The sequence below is a fragment of the Triticum aestivum genome, chromosome 1B, assembly GCF_018294505.1.
Source record: "Triticum aestivum cultivar Chinese Spring chromosome 1B, IWGSC CS RefSeq v2.1, whole genome shotgun sequence".
Lineage (NCBI taxonomy): Eukaryota > Viridiplantae > Streptophyta > Magnoliopsida > Poales > Poaceae > Triticum > Triticum aestivum.
Genome location: NC_057795.1, coordinates 636,187,160 through 636,206,764, shown reverse-complemented (window position 1 = coordinate 636,206,764; position 19,605 = coordinate 636,187,160). Strand labels below are relative to the sequence as shown.

General features: G+C 48.4%; 1 protein-coding gene across 1 annotated transcript; it reads right to left on the bottom strand.

Annotated features, from left to right (window-relative positions):
- Positions 1–5,535: 5,535 nt before the first annotated feature.
- Positions 5,536–18,653, bottom strand: LOC123144193 (probable pre-mRNA-splicing factor ATP-dependent RNA helicase DEAH2). The gene is made up of 7 exons (XM_044563248.1): positions 18,345–18,653; positions 17,681–17,856; positions 16,489–17,582; positions 7,716–7,957; positions 7,544–7,653; positions 7,198–7,456; positions 5,536–5,871 (listed from the first exon to the last, which is right to left on the bottom strand). Exons 1-6 carry the CDS (start codon positions 18,543–18,545, stop codon positions 7,210–7,212), a joined length of 2,070 nt encoding a protein of 689 aa, XP_044419183.1. The 5' UTR covers positions 18,546–18,653; the 3' UTR covers positions 5,536–5,871; positions 7,198–7,209.
- Between the last annotated feature and the right edge of the window lie 952 nt (positions 18,654–19,605).

Here is a 19,605-nt window from a genome sequence, read left to right as displayed (position 1 = left end):
CCACATTTTATGAAATCTGGCAAATGGATGTCAAAACTGCATTCCTTAATGGATTTATTAAAGAAGAGTTGTATATGATGCAACCAGAAAGTTTTTGTCAATCCTAAAGATGCTAACAAAGTGTGCAAGCTCCAGCAATCCATCAATGGACTGGTGCAAGCATCTCAGAGTTGGAATATACGCTTTGATGAGTTGATCAAAGCATATGGTTTTATACAGACTTTTGGAAAGGCCTGTATTTACAAGAAAGTGAGTGGGAGCTCTGTAGCATTTCTGATATTATATGTGCAAGACATATTGTTGATTGGAAATGATATAGAATTTCTGGATAGCATAAAAGGATACTTGAATAAAAGGTTTTTCAATGAAAGACCTCGGTGAAGCTGCTTACATATTGAGCATCAAGATCTATTGAGATAGATCAAGACGCTTGATAAGTTTTTCAATAAGTACATACCTTGTCAAGATTTTGAAATAGTTCAAAATGGAACAGTCAAAGAAAGAGTTCTTGCCTGTGTTGCAAAGGTGTGAAATTGAGTAAGATTAAAATCCCGACCACGGCAGAAAATAGAAAGAGAATGAAAGTCATTCCCTATGCTTCAGTCATAGGTTCTATAAAAGTATGCCATGCTATGGACCAGACCTATTGTATACTCTGCCCTGGTTTGGCAAGGGAGTACAATAGTGATCTAGGAGTAGATCACTGGACATTGGTCAAAATTATCCTTAGTAGAATAAGGATATGTTTCTTGATTATGGAGGTGATAAAAGAGTTCGTCGTAAAGGGTTACATCGGTGCAAGCTTTTACACCGATCCAGATGACTCTAAGTCTCAATCTGGATACATATTGAAAGTGGGAGCAATTAGCTAGAGTAGCTCCGTGCAAAGCATTGTAGACATAGAATATTTGCAAAATACATACGACTCTGTAATATGACAGACCCGTTGACTAAACTTCTCTCACGAGCAAAACATGATCATACCTTAGTACTCTTTGGGTGTTAATCACATAGCGATGTGAACTAGATTATTGACTCTAGTAAACCCTTTGGGTGTTGATCACATGACGATGTGAACTATGGGTATTAATCACATACAGATGTGAATATTGGTGTTAAATCACATGGCGATGTGAACTAGATTATTGACTCTAGTGCAAGTGGGAGACTGAAGGAAATATGCCCTAGAGGCAATAATAAAATTATTATTTATTTCCTTATATCATGATAAATGTTTATTATTCATGCTAGAATTGTATTAACCGGAAACATAATACATGTGTGAATACATAGACAAACATAGTGTCACTAGTATGCCTCTACTTGACTAGCTCGTGAATCAAAGATGGTTAAGTTTCCTAGCCATGGACAAAAGAGTTGTCATTTGATTAACGGGATCACATCATTAGGAGAATGATGTGATTGACTTGACCCATTCCGTTAGCTTAGCACTTGATCGTTTAGTATGTTGCTATTGCTTTCTTCATGACTTATACATGTTCCTGTAACTATGAGATTATGCAACTCCCGTTTACCGGAGGAACACTTTGGGCGCTACCAAACGTCACAACGTAACTGGGTGATTATAAAGGAGTACTACAGGTGTCTCCAAAGGTACATGTTGGGTTGGCGTATTTCGAGATTAGGTTTTGTCACTCCGATTGTCGGAGAGGTATCTCTGGGCCCTCTCGGTAATGCACATCACTTAAGCCTTGCAAGCATTGCAACTAATGAGTTAGTTGTGAGATGATGTATTACGTAACGAGTAAAGAGACTTGCTGGTAACGAGATTGAACTAGGTATTAGATACCGACGATCGAATCTCGGGCAAGTAACATGCCGATGACAAAGGGAACAACGTATGTTGTTATGCGGTTTGACCGATAAAGATCTTCGTAGAATATGTAGGAGCCAATATGGGCATCCAGGTTCCGCTGTTGGTTATTGACCGAGAATAGTTCTAGATCATGTCTACATAGTTCTAGAACCCGTAGGGTCCGCACGCTTAACGTTACGATGACAGTTTTATTATGAGTTTATAAGTTTTGATGTACCGAAGTTTGTTCGGAGTCCCGGATGTGATCACGGACATGACGAGGAGTCTCGAAATGGTCGAGACATAAAGATTGATATATTGGACGACTATATTCGGACACCGGAAGTGTTCCGGACGTTTTCGGAGAAAACCGGAGTGCCGGAGGGTTACCGGAACCCCCCGGGGAGAGATAATGGGCCACATGGGCCTTGGTGGAAAGAGAGAGGGGCGGCCAGGGTGGGCCGCGCGCCCCCTCTCCCTCTGGTCCGAATTGGACTAGGAGGGGGGGGGCGCCCCCCCTCTTTCCTTCCCCCTCTCCCCCTTCCTTCCCCCTCCTAGTAGGAGTAGGAAAGGGGGAGTCCTACTCCTACTAGGAGGAGGACTCCTCCTCCTTGGCGCGCCCACAAGGGCCGGCCGGCCTCCCCCTTGCTCCTTTATATACAGGGGCAGGGGGGCACCCTAGGACAACACAAGTTGATCTACGGATCGTTCCTTAGCCGTGTGCGGTGCCCCCCTCCACCATATTCCACCTCGGTCATATCGTCGTGGAGTTTAGGCGAAGCCCTGCGCCGGTAGAACATCATCTTCGTCACCACACCGTCGTGCTGACGGAACTCATCCCCGAAGCTTTGCTGGATCGGAGCCCGGGGATCGTCATCAAGCTGAACGTGTGCTGAACTCGGAGGTGCCGTACATTCGGTGCTTGGATCGGTCGGATCGTGAAGACGTACGACTACATCAACCGCGTTGTGCTAACGCTTCCGCTTACGGTCTACGAGGGTACGTGGACAACACTCTCCCCTCTCGTTGCTATGCCATCACCATGATCTTGCGTGTGCGTAGGAATTTTTTTGAAATTACTACGTTCCCCAACACCTGGGTCTTCCAGAGGATGAAGTTTCCTCTTTCTAGCTTCTTAGATGGCGGCGATCCGAGGTTGAGGCCGATGCGGGCTGAAGAAGCCATGGAGACGATGATATGTGGTTCTAGGGTTTTGATATGAGGCTAGATGTAGGAGAAGAGGTGGCTCTGATTACCATGAAAGATAATGAGCGTTCCCTACTCCCTCGACGGGAGCCGCGGTTCTGTTTATATTGATGTGGGCCGAAGCCAAGCCTTGGAGTACAAGGAAGATTACAAGGAGTTTGAGTAGAACAAGTAAAGGAAAGGAGTTGGAGATGACTACGGAAACATATTCTCTAACAGTTTTCTGCGTCGCCCATATCCACATCAAGCATGTTGTTGGTCCTCTCATTCTCATTGTACCCTCCCTCCGGGTTTGATTGATTTGAACCTCGGCCACGGCCTATTCCTTTCCCAAACTACACGGGCTCTGTTGTGCTTGCTCGGGTGCTGCACCCACAGCCCAGCCCAAACCCTATATGACTGTTTTTTCTCTTTCATTTTATTTTCCTTTTCAAAAAATTGTGAACTTTATTTCATATTGGTGAAACTTTTTTCAATACAAATGAATTTTTTTACAAAATTTAATGATTTTGATGAACTTTTTTTTAAAAAAATTGACTAATTTTTTTTCCAAAATTGAGGAACTTATTTTAAAAATCGATGAAGTTCTTTTCCAAATACATGAATTTCTTCCCCAACATTTGATGATTTCTTTTCAAAAATCGATGATTTTTTTGCATATACAATCTTCTTTTAAAATTCATGAATTTTAAGTTACGGAAAGTCAATGGCCTAGTGTCAACAAAAACCGCACTGCAAGCAGGAGACGTGCCGCGCCCAGCCGCCGCCACACTGCACCCGGCCGCATCCCGAAGCGGGAGACATGTCACGCCCAGCCGCCCCCACCGGCCCAACCATCTCACAAAAATCACGCCGCAGCCTGCTCGCATGAGATGTTCGTGTATTTGGGGCACCACTCGGGAATGCCGCCGACGCAGGACGGCAGTAGCTACCAATCTGTCTGCGAGATCGACGAGGAAATTGATCGAGGCCACTTCGGCGTCGTCCGCTGCACCGGCGACCACTATGCCGTCAAGTCGGTTGACCGGTCGCGCCTACGACCTAGACCACGGCCTGGCTAGGCTGGAGCTCAAGCTGGCGCAGCTGACCGCCACGGGGAACCCCGTCGTCGTTCAGGTGCATGCGGTCTATGAGGACAAGGCATGGACGCACATGGTAATGGACCTCAACGCCGGGTCGGATCTGCTCCGCCATGGCTCGCCTGTCCCGGAGCCGGATGTTGCCACCATGGCCGAGTAGCTCGCTGAGGCCCTTGACATCTTCCACCGCCGCGGCATCTCACACCACAACGTCAAGCCGAACAATGTGCTCCAGGACACCTACTATGGCGGCCGGGCTCATGCCCGCCCGACTCAGTAAAATTTAAGACATGTACAATGGTTTGATAAGATAGTCTTGTCTTAAGTCTTGCATGTAATTTAGAGATGACAAATTTTTTTTATCTATAATGGGTCATCTCTTTGCCTTCTCTTAAATAACTAGTCATTCCTAAAAATGTGATGAGACATATTATGCTAAGGTTTTTTTTAAGAAGATATTATGCTAAGGTTTTGACGTAAAGGTTTTGACGCCTTTTGTATACTAGTTTGGTGGAACTTGTGGAAGCAGAGAAATGGTAGGGTATTTGCGTCATGAGCCATTGCTAGCGAATGGGGAGCTCCTGCGTTGTGTCCAAGCAGGAGGGAGAGGAGTACAACATGTAACTGAGGAGTAGTGTGTTTGTGTGGGAGTGGTGTGTTTCGATGTGTTATCCGTCTGTGGATGACCATCAATTGTAGCTCTTGTGTATATAACCTCTGCCTTCTATAAAACAATGATACGTGTTTTGTGTACTCTAAAAAAAAATTATGCTAAGAGATCATACTAGAACGTAACATTAAGATGTAAAGTGGACGGTTTTTTCAGACGCAAAGGTGCAAAGAAAGAAATATAAACATCAACGGTCAGACTGAACAATCATCTCTCCAACCAATAAAATATACTGACTCTGACAACTAAGCAAAAATTCTAGAAGGAAACGGGAGAAACTAAACTGCCGACCAAAATTAGAGATGATCAGATGACAAACAGAGTAGTCACTGAACAAACCCAAAACCTACCACAGCGGCACCGCCTATATGTAGATACGCCTTCCATAGTGGCAAACTCAAAGGAGATCAGCACTGATTCCAAAAACAGAATTTGAACTTCGAGATGGATGAATATGCCCTCTCGTTGCTCCAACTGAGAGTCAACCCAATCATCAGTCCGACGGCAGCAGTCTGTTTCCAGGTGATCGAATCTGACTCACCAGACCCATGCACCTCCCCGACCGTGTGGCAAAGCAAGAATTATACCTACCCAAGCAGACTTTGGTTTCACAGAACCATATGCATTATAGCAGAACAAATTGGCGACCATAAACTAAACATGCAATGAGTGAACATGACAAATTCCTTGAAAGGCAGTAAAGGGGGACTAGACTACAGCACATCAGAGAGCAGATCAGATCAGTCAAGCTTAAGCACCAAAAACTTCCGGATATCCAAGCTGGTCATAACATAGATATACCATCAAAACAACTTCTCCTAGCTAGGTTTCCGTCAGCAAAATTCAAAGCTATCAGGTTAACCACCTAACCACAGCTGTGTTTCCACTCTTGTTACAGAATGAAAATGGGAAACCCTGGCACACAAGAGAAAGGGGGGAAGACAGAATCCCCAGACTCAGGCCAAAGGAAGATGTATTTTCTGTCATCCTAGTATATGCTTCAATCTCGTCGTCCTGGTATCTGCCCAACTCCTCCTACCTTGCAAGACATAAACTGCGCCCGTTGCTGCAACTCCGCGCACTGCTGCAGCTCCACTTGCCTAAGAGATACACAAGTGCTGATAAGATCAATAAGATATATAATGTGTTGTTGGATTGGATTACAAACTATAGTTAAATCCATATGTCTCTCATCTATTACAAGCTGTTTACATCACCCCTTAGCCCCAGTTCAAGCTGTTCTGCTAAGTGGTATTGCACATGTGGATGCCACATGCTTGCTGGAGCGCCACATGAGCCCCTGAACCACATCCAAACCATCTAGGCCTAGAAGACTTAGACCCCCAACCATCTGTCCCCTGTTCTCCATATTCACTGTTCCCTCTCCGTCTCTCCACCCAGGTTGCTGGAGCGTGTTATGTTGAAGGAACCATGTCTCCAGTTGAGAGGAATAAAAAGATGCTGCTGCCTGATATCAGAGGTCACCATAATAGTATATGACAATGGATAATCTACAAATAAAAGATCTGAAACTATAGTGGCTTCATCAAGGTTTAGAACTTGATGATGATCTGAAGCTTGAGGTTTCTGTATGATGACAATGATTGTGACACTCCGGATAAGCATAAAACAGATTGTGGGGTGGCAGATATTTATGCAGAAATTATAACAGAGAAGGACCCACAAGAGGGAAATTTAGAGCAAACTCATATCAATTTGGAGCATGCTGAGCAAAAGATGGAGGAATTTGTTGCTGACAAGAGGACGATGGTTAAAGTCTTAAAGAGGCAAATCAGAGATCAAAGATAGACAATAGACATTGAAGTGGATAAAAACAGATATTGATTTCTGTAAGCCCAAGGAAGATAACAGTTCAGGTGAAAGATGGTGAATCTTCAATGCTTTATCGTTGAGGATGCTTGCCAAAGATTTCTAGAAGGTCAGGACTGAAATGTTGGACAAAGAAGACAACCAAGGGATGTCAATGCCTGACAATTTTCTGGTTCTAGAATCGGGCATCGTCGATGATGCAGATGAAACTTCCTTACTTTGACTCAAGTTATCATGTTCCAGTGGTGACGCTGGAAGTGATGTGCATGCGATCAGAAGGAAGACCACAAAGTCTATGAAAAGAAGTCCGGCATACCATACGATACTCGGTTGGGATGGCATTTGCTCAAGCGCAAAACAGAACATCAGCAGCAGAAAGCAAAGAGCATGAGAATATCGGCTTCCAATCAAAAAAGACGGCAGCACAAGCAAAGAAGAACACGAGAAAAGCAGCTTCCAGGCATAATGGACAGAAGCTGTACTTGCAAGTACAGCAAGCAGCAAAATGCGCTCGAGACAGAGAAATGTCCTAGGTATTGCACAAATTCCATACTACAGTAGAAGAGCAGTACGGCATTATGTTAGAAACTAATTACCTGACCAAAGTATCATTGAGGAGAAGGGGGGCCTTCCCCCTGCTCGTCAGCTGCTGGTGCTTGTGGAATTGAGATCCTGGTCTGCCACTGCATACCCTCACCCTCAAGAAAATTTTGCAGTTCGACTTGAGTCATCTCAGCTAAGCCTTGATAGCCACTTCGAGACAGCCCAAAGACGTGCGCCCTCTCAATAGCAGTCTTCATGGCACAGCGCGGAATGTTCCTTAGGTCGTAATAGTCGCGAGCTATCATCAGTAGCCTGCAAACAAAGCACGAGAAGATTCAGGAATCAGGACCTCCAGTAATTGTTGAATCCAGCTATATGAATGCAGACTTACAATCTTACATTTCTGTTTGGACATCAGTAACTGTGCGAGCTATGTTTGAATGGATTTCATCGTAAATAACCCATTCAGGCCTGCGGTTCAGGAAGGTTGTCCTGTCCAAATCCAATACCTGCCAAGGATGAGTTAGCGAAATAACAAAATGTGCCAAAAACAGAAATGTGAACTACTGACCTGGTTATCATCTTTCAGCATCACAGAGTATCCAAATCTTTCTCTGTGAGCTACCTGCATAAAGTACCCTGATAGCATGGCCAATTTAACATTGTTGGGGAACCAAGGACTATCGGAGGCTGGACTCAACAGTGGGATATTCAATCCTCTCATGATTCCAACAAGCTTTTGTCTAAGATTGTAAGCATAGTTCCTGACTTGAGCATCGATGAAGTTCATCTTACACCATTCTGAATCCCGATCTGCATTGTCAAAAAAAAAACTTGTTGGGTAAAAATAAAACAACTTGCTGAGATTCAAATGAATGAAAGGAGCAAAGACATATAGACTTACTGTTCTGAACGTAGTGATTATAGACATTCAGAAGGGTCAAATGGTCGCCATCAACATGCACAAATTTTTCCACCCAAATATTTTCAGCTTCTTCTTGCATTGAAAGCTCAACCGCTGAATGGGCATGATCCACCGAAAGGCTGCTTCCGGACGGAGTGGGACGAGAGTAGGATAGGCGACTACCGCGACCTCCCGCCGGCGGCCAGTCCGGCCTCGGCGGCCACCATGCAGACCCACTGGCCTCTGCCGGAGGACGGCCGATCTGGGTCGTCCACTCCGGCCGCGCCCTTGACGGCGCTCCCACCTCTCCTCGATGCTACAGCTCCATCCCCGGCTCCTGCTTCCGCAGCGGTCGGTGTATCCCCTGGAGGAGCGCGCGGGTGGCCGGCGGTGCCATTCTCCTTGGCCACTGCCGACCAAGTCCTGCATGGGCGGGTTCTCCGGAAAGGCTTCCTAGCGGCCTCGACCCCGGCGATGCTGCGTCGCCGTGCCACCTACGACCTCGGCCCGGTGCTCCACTCGCCGGGCGATGCGCTCCTCCAATTCGCCCTGGAGTCCTTCTCCTCTCCGGTATGTTCCCCTCTATCCCCGGCGTCTCCGCTGGCTGCCCCTTCCACCGTCTGGCTCAAAGTGCTACTGCCGGCGCCGGCGCCGCCGGCTGCCGCCATCGTCGCTTTGCTTAATGGCTGGATTGGTACGCCGGCTGATCAGCCGCTAATTCATCAGTTTAGTGCCTGCTTGTACTCGTTCTCGGTTGCTAATGATTGCTTAGCTCAGTTCGTGATCTCCCTAGAGGGTATTAACTACAATGGGATTGTCGTTTCTTTCCTTTCTAATCCAACCCCATTAGGCGCCTCGCCACCATCATATTTTGTCGCTACTACCACTGTTCCCAAACACACCCCCGTTCAAATTTCTGCAGACCAAGCCAAGACTGATGCTCCTGCCGTCGCTGGCCCGTCTGCTAGGCGTGCGTTGCCGCTCGTCACCGTATCATCTACCCCTCCAGACACAAACAAAATTTCAGCACCTGCTGCTGTCTCGTCGTTTCCCCTGCCCCCCGCAGCTGCTTCGCAGCCTCGCGCCTGTCTCCCAAGGTCAAATCTCCCCACTTGTCACCGTATCACCCCCCGTGATCCTGTTTTGGACGCCCACAATTTACTGCCTGCTGTCGCTCCCCCTCTGCCCTTGACGCTTGCCTCTAAAAACAACAGACAGCCCCCTCTCCTGGATCTTTCTGCTGCTGGTCTGCTCCTGCTTCCAATTGGCCCGCCCCAACGCATGCAATCTGCATGCACCCCGACCCAATCAGATCTCACCTCCCCATGCTTGCGATCGCCATCGCCTCGTATCTCGGTCGCGCGGCGGACGAGGCCTCTCTTGGACGTTTCTGCGCCTGGTATCCTGCCAACTCCCGAGGGCCCCCTCCCCTGGTCAACCCAGCCTGCGCCGTCACCCCAGCCAATGACTATCGCTACAGCCAACGCTCCCCATGACCTGCTCCTGTTCACGGACGGGAATAGCACCGCCCTCGAGGTCGCGTCATCGCTTCCACCTCGTCTGCCGAGCGCCCATGCTGGCCTCCCTCTCGCTCGAGGGCAAGATTCTTACGCCCATGCCCTCTCCGCTTCTATAAATGGCATGCACGCCCCACGCTCCCCTCCTCGAAAACCCTCGTCCCCTCCCAAAAACCTGGACATCATGAATCGCTGCTTTCGTTGCCTAGCTCGTGATCATCTTGTGCGTGACTGTAGAGATCCGATTCGCTGTAGACGGTGCTGGCATCTGGGCCACACCCAACGGAGCTGCTCGGCTATTTTACCCCCTCCTCCAACCCTCCCTCCAACCCACAACCAGCTCCCTTCTGCCTCTGCCTCCCAACCTGCATCCACTCTCGTCTCCACCGCTATCCCACCAGCCCCCCTCCCCGCCCTAGCCATGGCTGACTTCATCCCTTTGGTGGACGTGAGCTCCGGCTCCGAAGATGACCTCCCCCCCGCAGCTGCCCCCAATGCTGCTTCCCCTCCGCCCCGCGTCTTCGCTTTCCCGGAGCAGATTGAGGCCGCCGAAGTGGTTGAGGAAGAAGAAGAGGACCCGGATGAGGTCGAGTTCGAATCAGGGGAGGAGTCCACTGATTCGGATTCGATCCCACCAATGTTCCCTCCTTCCCCTCCTCGCCATCGACGTGACTACTCCAATGTGTTCATGCCCTATGTCCCCATCGAACACTTCCAAAACCTTGCCTACGCGTTTGTCACTCCACCTCACCCCTCCCCCCAAGCTTGTGTCCGCCGCGCTATCCAGACGGGCGCTGGTGACCCTCCTGTCATCATTAGGGCATCCTCCTTTGGTGCGGGCCTTGTTGTCTTTGGGTCTGCGTATGAAAGGGAGATTTCCATCCTCAATGGTCCCTATAACTGCCCTGTCAACACCGTTGAGCTAGTGCGCCACGAAGACACCGACAACAGATTCCTTTTCCGTCTTGGCACCGTTTCCGCCCTAAATATCGAGGACTTCCCCCTTGAATATTGGTTCACTCCCACCATTATCAACTCAGTGGTTCCCTTCGCCTGCCCCATCCAGATAGACCCAGTGTGCCTCACCGGCGTTGACTACTCTGCTGTTCTCGTCTCCGTCAAAAGCCGGAGTCTTACCGACGTCCCCCACTCCATCCCCATCCATGGCTTCTCCGGGCTCGGCGCCATCGCCACGGTTCTGGTGGTCCGCTCTCAGGAGCTGCCGCCCGACCCGGCCTTCTCCGGCCCCGACGACGATGAGGATGAGGGGGGCTTCGATGGCGACTTCCCCGCCGGCATGGCGCCGGACCTTGCTCCCCCGCCACCACCTCCAACCACCGATGAGCTCCACGACGACAAAGTGGTGCAGCTCCCGGGCGGGCTCACCATGATGGCCAACCACAAGCCCATCGTCTGCGCCGTGCCTCTCACCACCCGCCCCAAATCCGTTGATGTCAAGCTCTTCCGCGGTTTCTACGACGTCCGTGTCCGCGGCGCAAATGGCGAGCGCGGGTTCTACCGCATTCCCATGCGCCCGGCTGGCTCCCCCAAGCTCGTCGTCGCCAACTTTGCCACCTGCTCCATCGGCCTCCTCGACAGGGTGGCCACGGTGGGGCCTTCACACGCGCCAATGACCGATGCCGAGGTCCTCTGCAGCGACCCCCGGGGCCACTCCCTCATCCCCACCATCCACGGGGAAGACAATGTCATGAAGGCCATTGCTCGGTTCGACGAGGGGCTCCCCCCGCTCCCAGCCGATCTGCCTCCTCTCATCGCCGACACGCCACCCTCCCCTGCCATCCTTGACTCCGTCGTCGACCTGCCTCCTCGCGCCCCATCCCCAACCATCGTCTACTCACGCCGGAGTGCGCGCCTCATGCTGTCCGAAGAACCCTCCAAGCTAACCATGCTTGAAAAAGCAACGCTGCTCAAGAAACAGAAGCGGGAGGGCAAGAAGCAGGTCTCCGGCAACGATCTCCTTCTTCCTGCAACTGAGCTCCTCGAGCTGGCTGCGGCGGGAAAGACGCCGTTCAGTTTGCCGCGGCCTGCGGCGTCTCTGAGATCGATCTGAACAAGGTGGCTCCAGAGTTTGGTGATGTGTGAGAGCCGTCTATGCATCCTTTGCCGCCCTCCATCCCGCTCGTTCCAGCTCCTCATTCCCTGCAGATGCAGCTCCTCCTTCAGTTTTAGTTGCACCTACATGTTCTGGGCGCGGTTAGTTAGGGCTTCTAGGTTCTCCTATTCCGTTCTTTTCTGTTTTTTCCTTGCGTCCCCTCTTTCCCCCTCGTGTATCTCTCTTCTAAGTTGTATGTCCTGTGTACCACCCCTATGTTGTAATCGACTGTTCCATCGTAATGTTGCTATTTATTCATTGATAATGGTGTTCTTAGTTTCCAATGATTAAGCAACTTTCCATTACTTCTTGGAACGTGAGAGGCCTAGGCCGACCTAAAAAATGCCTGGACGTCAAATCAGCTCTTCTCATGACTAACTCATCGATTATTTGCTGCCAAGAAACCAAACTAATGGACATCTCCTCTTTTAAAGCTAGCTCCTTCCTACCTACCAATCTTCGAGACTTCCACTTTATCCCCTCTAACGGCGCTTCAGGCGGAATCCTAACTGCTTGGGACAACTCCCTTATCTCCTGCACTAAGTTTGAACGAAACCAGCATTTTCTCACATGTTGGTTCTCTGCTAACGCCGATGATCTGGACTTTGCCATCTCCAACGTGTATGGCCCTGGCGCCTTGGATGAAAAAAAATTGTTCCTACAAGCTTTGGTAGATCTTGCACCTTCGATATCCTGCCCTTGGGCCATCATCGGCGATTTCAATCTAACCCTGCGCCCTGCGGAAAAATCGTCCCAAAACTTTAACATGCACGAGGCTCTGTTGTTCTCCTCGACCATCAACTCTATCCAGCTCCAGGAACTCCCTCTCCTCGATAGGCTTTTCACGTGGTCCAATCAGCAAGACTCCCCCATCCTTGTCAAGTTAGATAGAGCCTTGGTCAACGTGGCTTGGGCCCAAGTTTTCCCTGACAGCTCGCTTACCTCTAACACTAGAAGCACCTCCGACCACGTCCCTATCCACGGACGTGGATTTTTAGAGCATATGCACCCAGGCCCTCCTATCCTAACTCTTCAATATTGCTTTAAGATCCGTGCGACACAACTAAGTTTCTATATGAAATTTTCTCTTTTTTGCTTTTCCCACATAGAACATATCTTAAAGTTCAAACCTATGCAGGATGGCAAATCTTTCTAACTAGAATCTAGGATAAATCTTTCAGAATTTTTTGTCCGACATAAATATTAAAAATATGATTTTTTAATCAAACAAAACGTATTTTGTATATTTATGTTTGACAAAAAAATCTGTACGATTTATCCTAGATTCTACTCAGAAAGCTTTGTCACGCCGCATAGGTTTGAACTTCAAGATATATTCTATGTGGGAGAAACAAAAAAGAGAAATATATTTGCACGAATCTTAAAGCTAAAAATGGATGGCTAGATAGAGAGGGCCTGGGTGCATATGCTCTAAAATATATTTTCGCCCTATCCACCTTTCGGCTGCCACATCTATCCCTAAATCAACTGTGTTCCGGCTCAACATTTCCCTCCTAGCAAACGAGCTTTTTCGAACCAAGGTTTCTTCCAATTGGCTCAGTGTTACTTCGGCTCATGATAGGTTAGGTTCCACTGGTAAACTTGCCCTGAAGCTCAAACGGACTAGAGACATGGCAAAAATATGGACCGCTCGCACCACCCCTACTAAAACCCTTGCCCAAAACTGCCATACCACCATTGACCTTCTCGACAAGCTCGAAGAATTTCGTCAATTGTCCACAATTGAGCTCTGTCTTCGTACCGCTGTCAAACTGGCTCTCCATCGTCTCAATGCTCTAATTGCCGCCTACTGGAGACAACGTGCTAAGATTCGGGATTGTGTGCTTGGCGATGAAAACTCCTCCTACCTGCATGTGTGTGCCTCCATTAGGCACCGGAAAAACCAAATCAAATCACTGTCATTCAACGATGAGCTGTTCTCCTCTCACTATGACAAAGAGCGTATCCTCCTATCCTTTTTCAAGGGCTTGGTCGGCTCACCTTCCCCCTCTCATTTCACCTTTGATCTTGAAAGCCTTCTTCTCCCCTCCTCTTTATCCTCTCAGCAGGCTTTGGATCTCATTAAACCTTTCTCCTTGGACGAAATCAAGCTTGCTCTATGGGGCATGAATGATAACGCAAGCCCGGGCCCTGACGGCTTTGGGCCTGCTTTCTTCAAAAAAAACTGGGATTTGGTCAAAATGGATCTGCTAAAACTCCTGGACGACTTTCATAGTTGTTCGGCCGACCTCAAGCGGATCAACAGGGCCTACATCGTGCTTCTCCCTAAAAAAAGCGGCGCCTCCTTGCCTGATCACTTCCGGCCTATTTCCCTTCAGAACTGCGCTATAAAAATCTCCTCCAAATGCCTAGCCAACAGAACTCAGCCTATCATCCCCGACCTAATCCATCATGGCCAGACCGGTTTTATCAAAGGTCGCAGGATTGCCGAAAACTTCACCCTAGCGGCGGACATTGTCCAAACTTGCCACAGAAGGAAAATCCCAGCGGTCGCCCTTAAACTCGATTTTCGCAAAGCTTTCGACTCTGTCTCGTGGATAGCCCTTGCACGGATCCTGCGCGCTAAGGGTTTCCCAGAACGCTGGTGCCGCTGGATCGATGCTCTCCACTGCTCCAGCAATTCTGCTATCCTTCTCAATGGCAAACCTGGGCCTTGGTTCTCTTGTCGCAAAGGGTTACGACAAGGGGACCCGATTTCTCCCTACCTTTTCATCATTGTGGCAGATGTTCTTCAGCGTCTAATTCTGCAGGCTTCTGAAAATGGAGATCTTACCCACCCTTTAAACAACAATCTGCCATGCCCTGTTCTTCAATATGCAGATGATACGCTAATTATCCTCCCGGCGGAAGCTGCCCAACTTCAGGCTCTAAAAGCTCTGCTCGATCAGTTCTCTGCCGCAACGGGACTGGCCATTAACTTCCACAAAAGCACTTTTGCTCCTATTCATGTCGATAATGGCACGGCCTCTTTGCTAGCAGCTATTTTTGGGTGCCCTGTGGCTAGTTTTCCTCAATCTTACCTGGGGCTCCCTCTGTCCACCAAAAAGCTCAACCTCTCTGCGTTCTTCTTCATCATTGACAAAGTGGACCGCCGTCTTGCGGGATGGCGTGGACTGCTACTCTCTCTTGCGGGTCGTGCCATTCTGGTTCGCTCAGTGCTTCGTGCCTTACCAATCTACGCGATGAGCTCGCTCCTAATCCCAGCAGGTACTCTCCTCGAGATTGAGAAACGGTGTCGTGCTTTTTTCTGGTCTGGTCAGGATTCGGTTACTGGAGGGCAATGCAAAGTGGCTTGGGATATTGTGTGTGCGCCTTTTGAAAACGGGGGGTTAGGTTTCGTCTCACTTCCACACATGAACATGTGCCTCCTGCTAAAACACCTCTCCAAACTTCATTCTCCCGACAATAACACTACCTCCACATATTTGATTGACAAATATGGCTGGACTAACTCCCATGACTTAGGGAGCCAAGACAATTTCTCCACCCCAATTTGGAGAGACATCTTTAAAGGCCTACCCTTCTTTAGGTCGATCTCTCAGGTCATTATTGGAAATGGGGTCTCGACTTCCTTCTGGAATGATCTCTGGCTTCCGGGTTCCCCTACACCCTTAGCAACCCAATACTCCGCTCTATACTCCCACTGCTTGAGCCAAACCGTCTCGGTTGCTCATGCGCTCGCAACTCCGGACCTAAACCTCTCCTTCACCCCCAGACTATCCCACGCTGCTGATCACGAGCTGGTTGCGTTGCGCATTATTTTGGCTTCCGTTAACTTGAACGAGCAGGTTGCAGACTTGAGAACTAGCAGGCTCGACGGCAAGCCTATCACCACCAAGACAGCATACAGAGCCACCTGGGATACAGCGCCAGTTGATCATTTGGCGTCGGCGATATGGAAGAACTACGCTCCTAACAAGTGTCGCCTTTTCATCTGGCTGGCACACAAGGACCGTGTCTATACGAACGAAAGGCGCTTCCGAAGATCTATAGCTACTTCCGATGCATGCCCACTTTGCGGGCAATGCGAGAGTATTGATCACCTGCTCTTCACCTGTCGGCGGCTTCGACCTCTTTGGGATCAACTGTCAAGCCTTCAAGACGTTCGACCTATCAACCTTCTCCACATTTGGCAGTCTTCCATTCAAGATAAAGTTCGCTCCACCGTGATCATGGCTTTACTCTGGAACATTTGGAAGAGACGCAACGCCAAGGTTTTTCGGAACGACAACCAAGGGATCCACTGCATCGCCCGGGCGGCGGCCGACGACCTGGTCTTATGGTCCAATAGATGTGCCAATATTCTGAGAAAAAACTTGATTCGGGACTGGGCCTCCATGTTGTTTCATCTTGCTGCGAGATTGTAACCCCTAAATAGTTGTTTTTCTCTTGCCCCCGTCACCTCTTTCCTTTTGTAACCCTATGTCCATCTTTGTAACTGGATGTTGCTGTGATAATATATGTTCAGGCCGGCGTAAGCCCGCCGTTGACGCGTCAAAAAAAAAAAGCTCAACCGCTCTGTCTGGATGCACCCGCCTCACAAAGCAATTTGGCACTAAAGAAAATGAGATGGTAATCAATCAATGGAGTTCACAGTGCTCCCATTTGATTTAGTAACTCAACGCATGGCAATTATCCAGCTTACTATGTGATCAATTCAGTCCACCTATGAACATGCACATGCAAGAAGAATGCAGTTTGAAACATAGAAGAGATGCAAACAAAAATGACTACGTGCAGTAATTATTGCTGAAATCCAAGTCAGTAATCTAAAGTTTGGTAGACATACCTAACAGCATTGCAGATAGAGACACAATCTCATTTGAGCAGTGGTAATCTGGACTGGCAATTATCATTGCTGACATCTGAGGGTCTAGGGGAAATGAGTTCATCACTTCACCCAAGGGTTCTAAGTTATATTCAGGGTTGACTGCTCTTAAATGGTACAAGTCTCTCAAGGCCCTTGCTACAGATACACGTGCAGGTGAAGCAGAATCCATATACTTAAAACTCATGAGGTCAGGAATTCCAAGATTCTTCATACCAAGAGCTATGCTTGACAGGTTCAGTGTTAAACTTTCTGGGTAGGTCTCGAGTGGTAATTCCTCTTGGAAAATATCTTCGGTGTACAATCTGAAGCACATTCCTGCCTGCGTTCTTCCAGCAATAAGAGCTCTCCGAACTGCACTCTGCTGAGAAATATCTGACACAAACAGAGCTTCTACTCCTGTGTCTGGGTTGTGAATTCTGCAGTTGGAAAGCCCTGCATCAATAACATAGACTATTCCATGAATTATGACAGAGGTCTCGGCCAATTTTGTTGAAACGACGATTTTCCTTGGACGACAACCCACTCTCCATACAACTGGAGCAGGTTCAAAAACCTTAGACTGCTTTTCCAATGGTAGGTTATCATGGAGAGGCACAATGCAAAATGGACCAACGTCGTCCCTTCCCTGAAGTTCCCTGCTAAGTTCTGAACAAACAGACTCAACTTGGGGTTCCCTTGGGAGAAAGACAATGATGTCACCAGCAGGCCGAGTAGTGTGTATCTGTACTACTGTAATGATTGCAACCTCCACATAGTTGAACATTGGTTCTGGCAGGTAGATGCATTCGAACGGATGCAATTGCCTACCAGGCACCATCAGAATCGGTGCATTGTTGAAGTGTATGCTGAAGTTATTCTCTTGAGTGTTGTCTGTGGCACTCATGACAACCAGCCTCAAGTCCTTCCTTTTGCTGATAGCATTTTTCAGGATCACAGATAGAATATCAGTTGCCAATGTACGTTCATGAGCTTCATCCACAATAACCACCTTGTACTTCTGAAACAGGGGATCTTCTGCAGCTTCTCTCAGGAGCATAGAATCTTTCATGTACCTGGTTGGAAATAGTAGTGTTTGACACAATGTGGTTAGATCGGAATGCCGAAAAGGACAACCATACATACATAACACAAGGATGTTATCATAACTTACATGATCACAGTATTGTGGTTGCCGCACTCTTCTAAAGGTACCGTGTAGCCAACCTGTTCACCAAGAGTGACATCCATTTCATCTGCGACGCGTTGAGCGGCCGTCATTGCAGCGACCCTCCAAGGCTGGGTACAGGCCACCCTGCCATTCCATGCCTGCAGAACAATCTGAGGGACCTAGGCACATAATAACACAAATAAATTCCTTAATTAGCTGCAGATAGCTAAGCCCTAGGACATCTCATTATGTTTGAACATAAAAAAATTGAGCAGAAAGGCATCATTATGTCCTCCCCATCTCTATTTCTGGACTTTGACAGGAAACACCCCTCTAAGTAGCCCCAGTTCTAACACTTGTCAGATCCTAGATTTAGACAGGGCAAACTGGAGGTTGAAATCATAAGCAAGCAATTTTTGTCGTGGTTCATAAAAGTGCAAGAATAAAAAAATTCCTTGAGTTTATTCAGGCTTGACACTCTTTGCGGTTCATCAATTATACCACTAAAAGCATAGTAATAAAGCAATTGCAGCAGGGGCATTTAGGAATTAGGATCACAATCTGCCAATTTTTCGAGAATCTCGTGAACTGGGGCAAATAAACTTCTTCTTCCCCAATACTCCAATAGCACATAAAGCGTACACGGAGGGTACACGTAGAGGCTCACCTGAGTGGTGTTGCCACCTCCCGAATCCCCGACGACGATAACGACTTTGTGGAGGCCTAAGAGGCGCAGGAACTCTCCCTTATGCCTCCACACCGGGAGGGCGCGCCGATTCTCCAGCATTTCGTAGTAGCGAGAGGAGTAAGGCCGCCCAGTCCACGGATTCATGCCGTCGAGCGCCTTGCGCTTTCGCCCCTCGTCCATGGCGGCGGCGGCGGCGGCAGCGGGTCCAGAGGCTCGAGGGCGCGGGAGAGGGAGCAGGGTAGGTACGGGAAACCCTAGGTGCGCTTCTGGAACTTTCCCGAACTTTCCCGTCGGAGAGCGAGAGGGTGGGTTATGATGAGGGAAAAAGCAAACGTGGGGGAGTTTTGATTGTTTCGAGAGCTGGGCACCGCTGGTCCTAGGCGGATACTGGATGCGGTTTCTTGAACTACACATACATAAGAGGGATGCGGCTTGTTGAACTACGCGTCCATAGAAGGGATATGGATTTCTTCAGTACTAGTAGCAGATTCAGTACTAGTAGCAAATTCATTTACGAGCGTTTGTAAAAAAAATACGACACCGCGAGCCCTCCGATGAAACAGATCTCGTAAACCCATCCCGCAAATATTTTACTGGATCTGTTTCGTGGCGAAGGGCTCATGGTACCGCGAATTCTGCATAGCTTTGTAAATTCTAGATTTTTAATATTGCGAACCAAATGGAATCATAATGTAAATATTTTTTTTGAACCGGGCATCACCCCTTTCCATTACTGCAACATAACGGAAATACAACAGTCCAAGAAAGGAGAAAAGGGAAAGCGAGTTCAACGCATCGTCGGGAAACCCACTGCAAGCACTCGCCATCGAGATTACTCGTTGTGGGGCGAAAACCCGACGACACCATACATCTAAAGCTAGGAACCAGGGCCAACAGCCCCAAAAGTCACAACACACAAGCTCACAACAGTCGAGCAGCATAAATTCAAGCCCACGCAGGGGAGAACAACTCAAACATCAAGCTAGACCACAAGGGAACATCTCCATCAGGATCAACGGGTCGCCTCTTCGTGGTTTGCAGCACAGATCCTCATCATCATCGATGCATTCTCCTTCAGCATCTTCGCCCCGTCCCTCATGACAACTGCATCCTCTTGCTTCATCATTCCTGTCCAGCAGCAAATTAAAGCACAGGCAGAGAATATACATTCAAATGGGTTTGTAAGCGGTTTGAACTCGAAAGTAACCCTGTTACGACACGACCAGATCGCCCAGCACAT

Coding starts and splice junctions, on each gene's coding strand:
- LOC123144193 (XM_044563248.1), bottom strand. CDS start 18,545: ATGGACGAGGGGCGAAAGCGCAAGGCGCTCGACGGCATGAATCCGTGG. Junction 17,857..18,344: donor GAGGTGGCAACACCACTCAG/GTGAGCCTCTAC, acceptor TTATGTGCCTAG/GTCCCTCAGATTGTTCTGCA. Junction 7,958..16,488: donor TCTATCTGCAATGCTGTTAG/GTATGTCTACCA, acceptor TTGACAATGCAG/ATCGGGATTCAGAATGGTGT.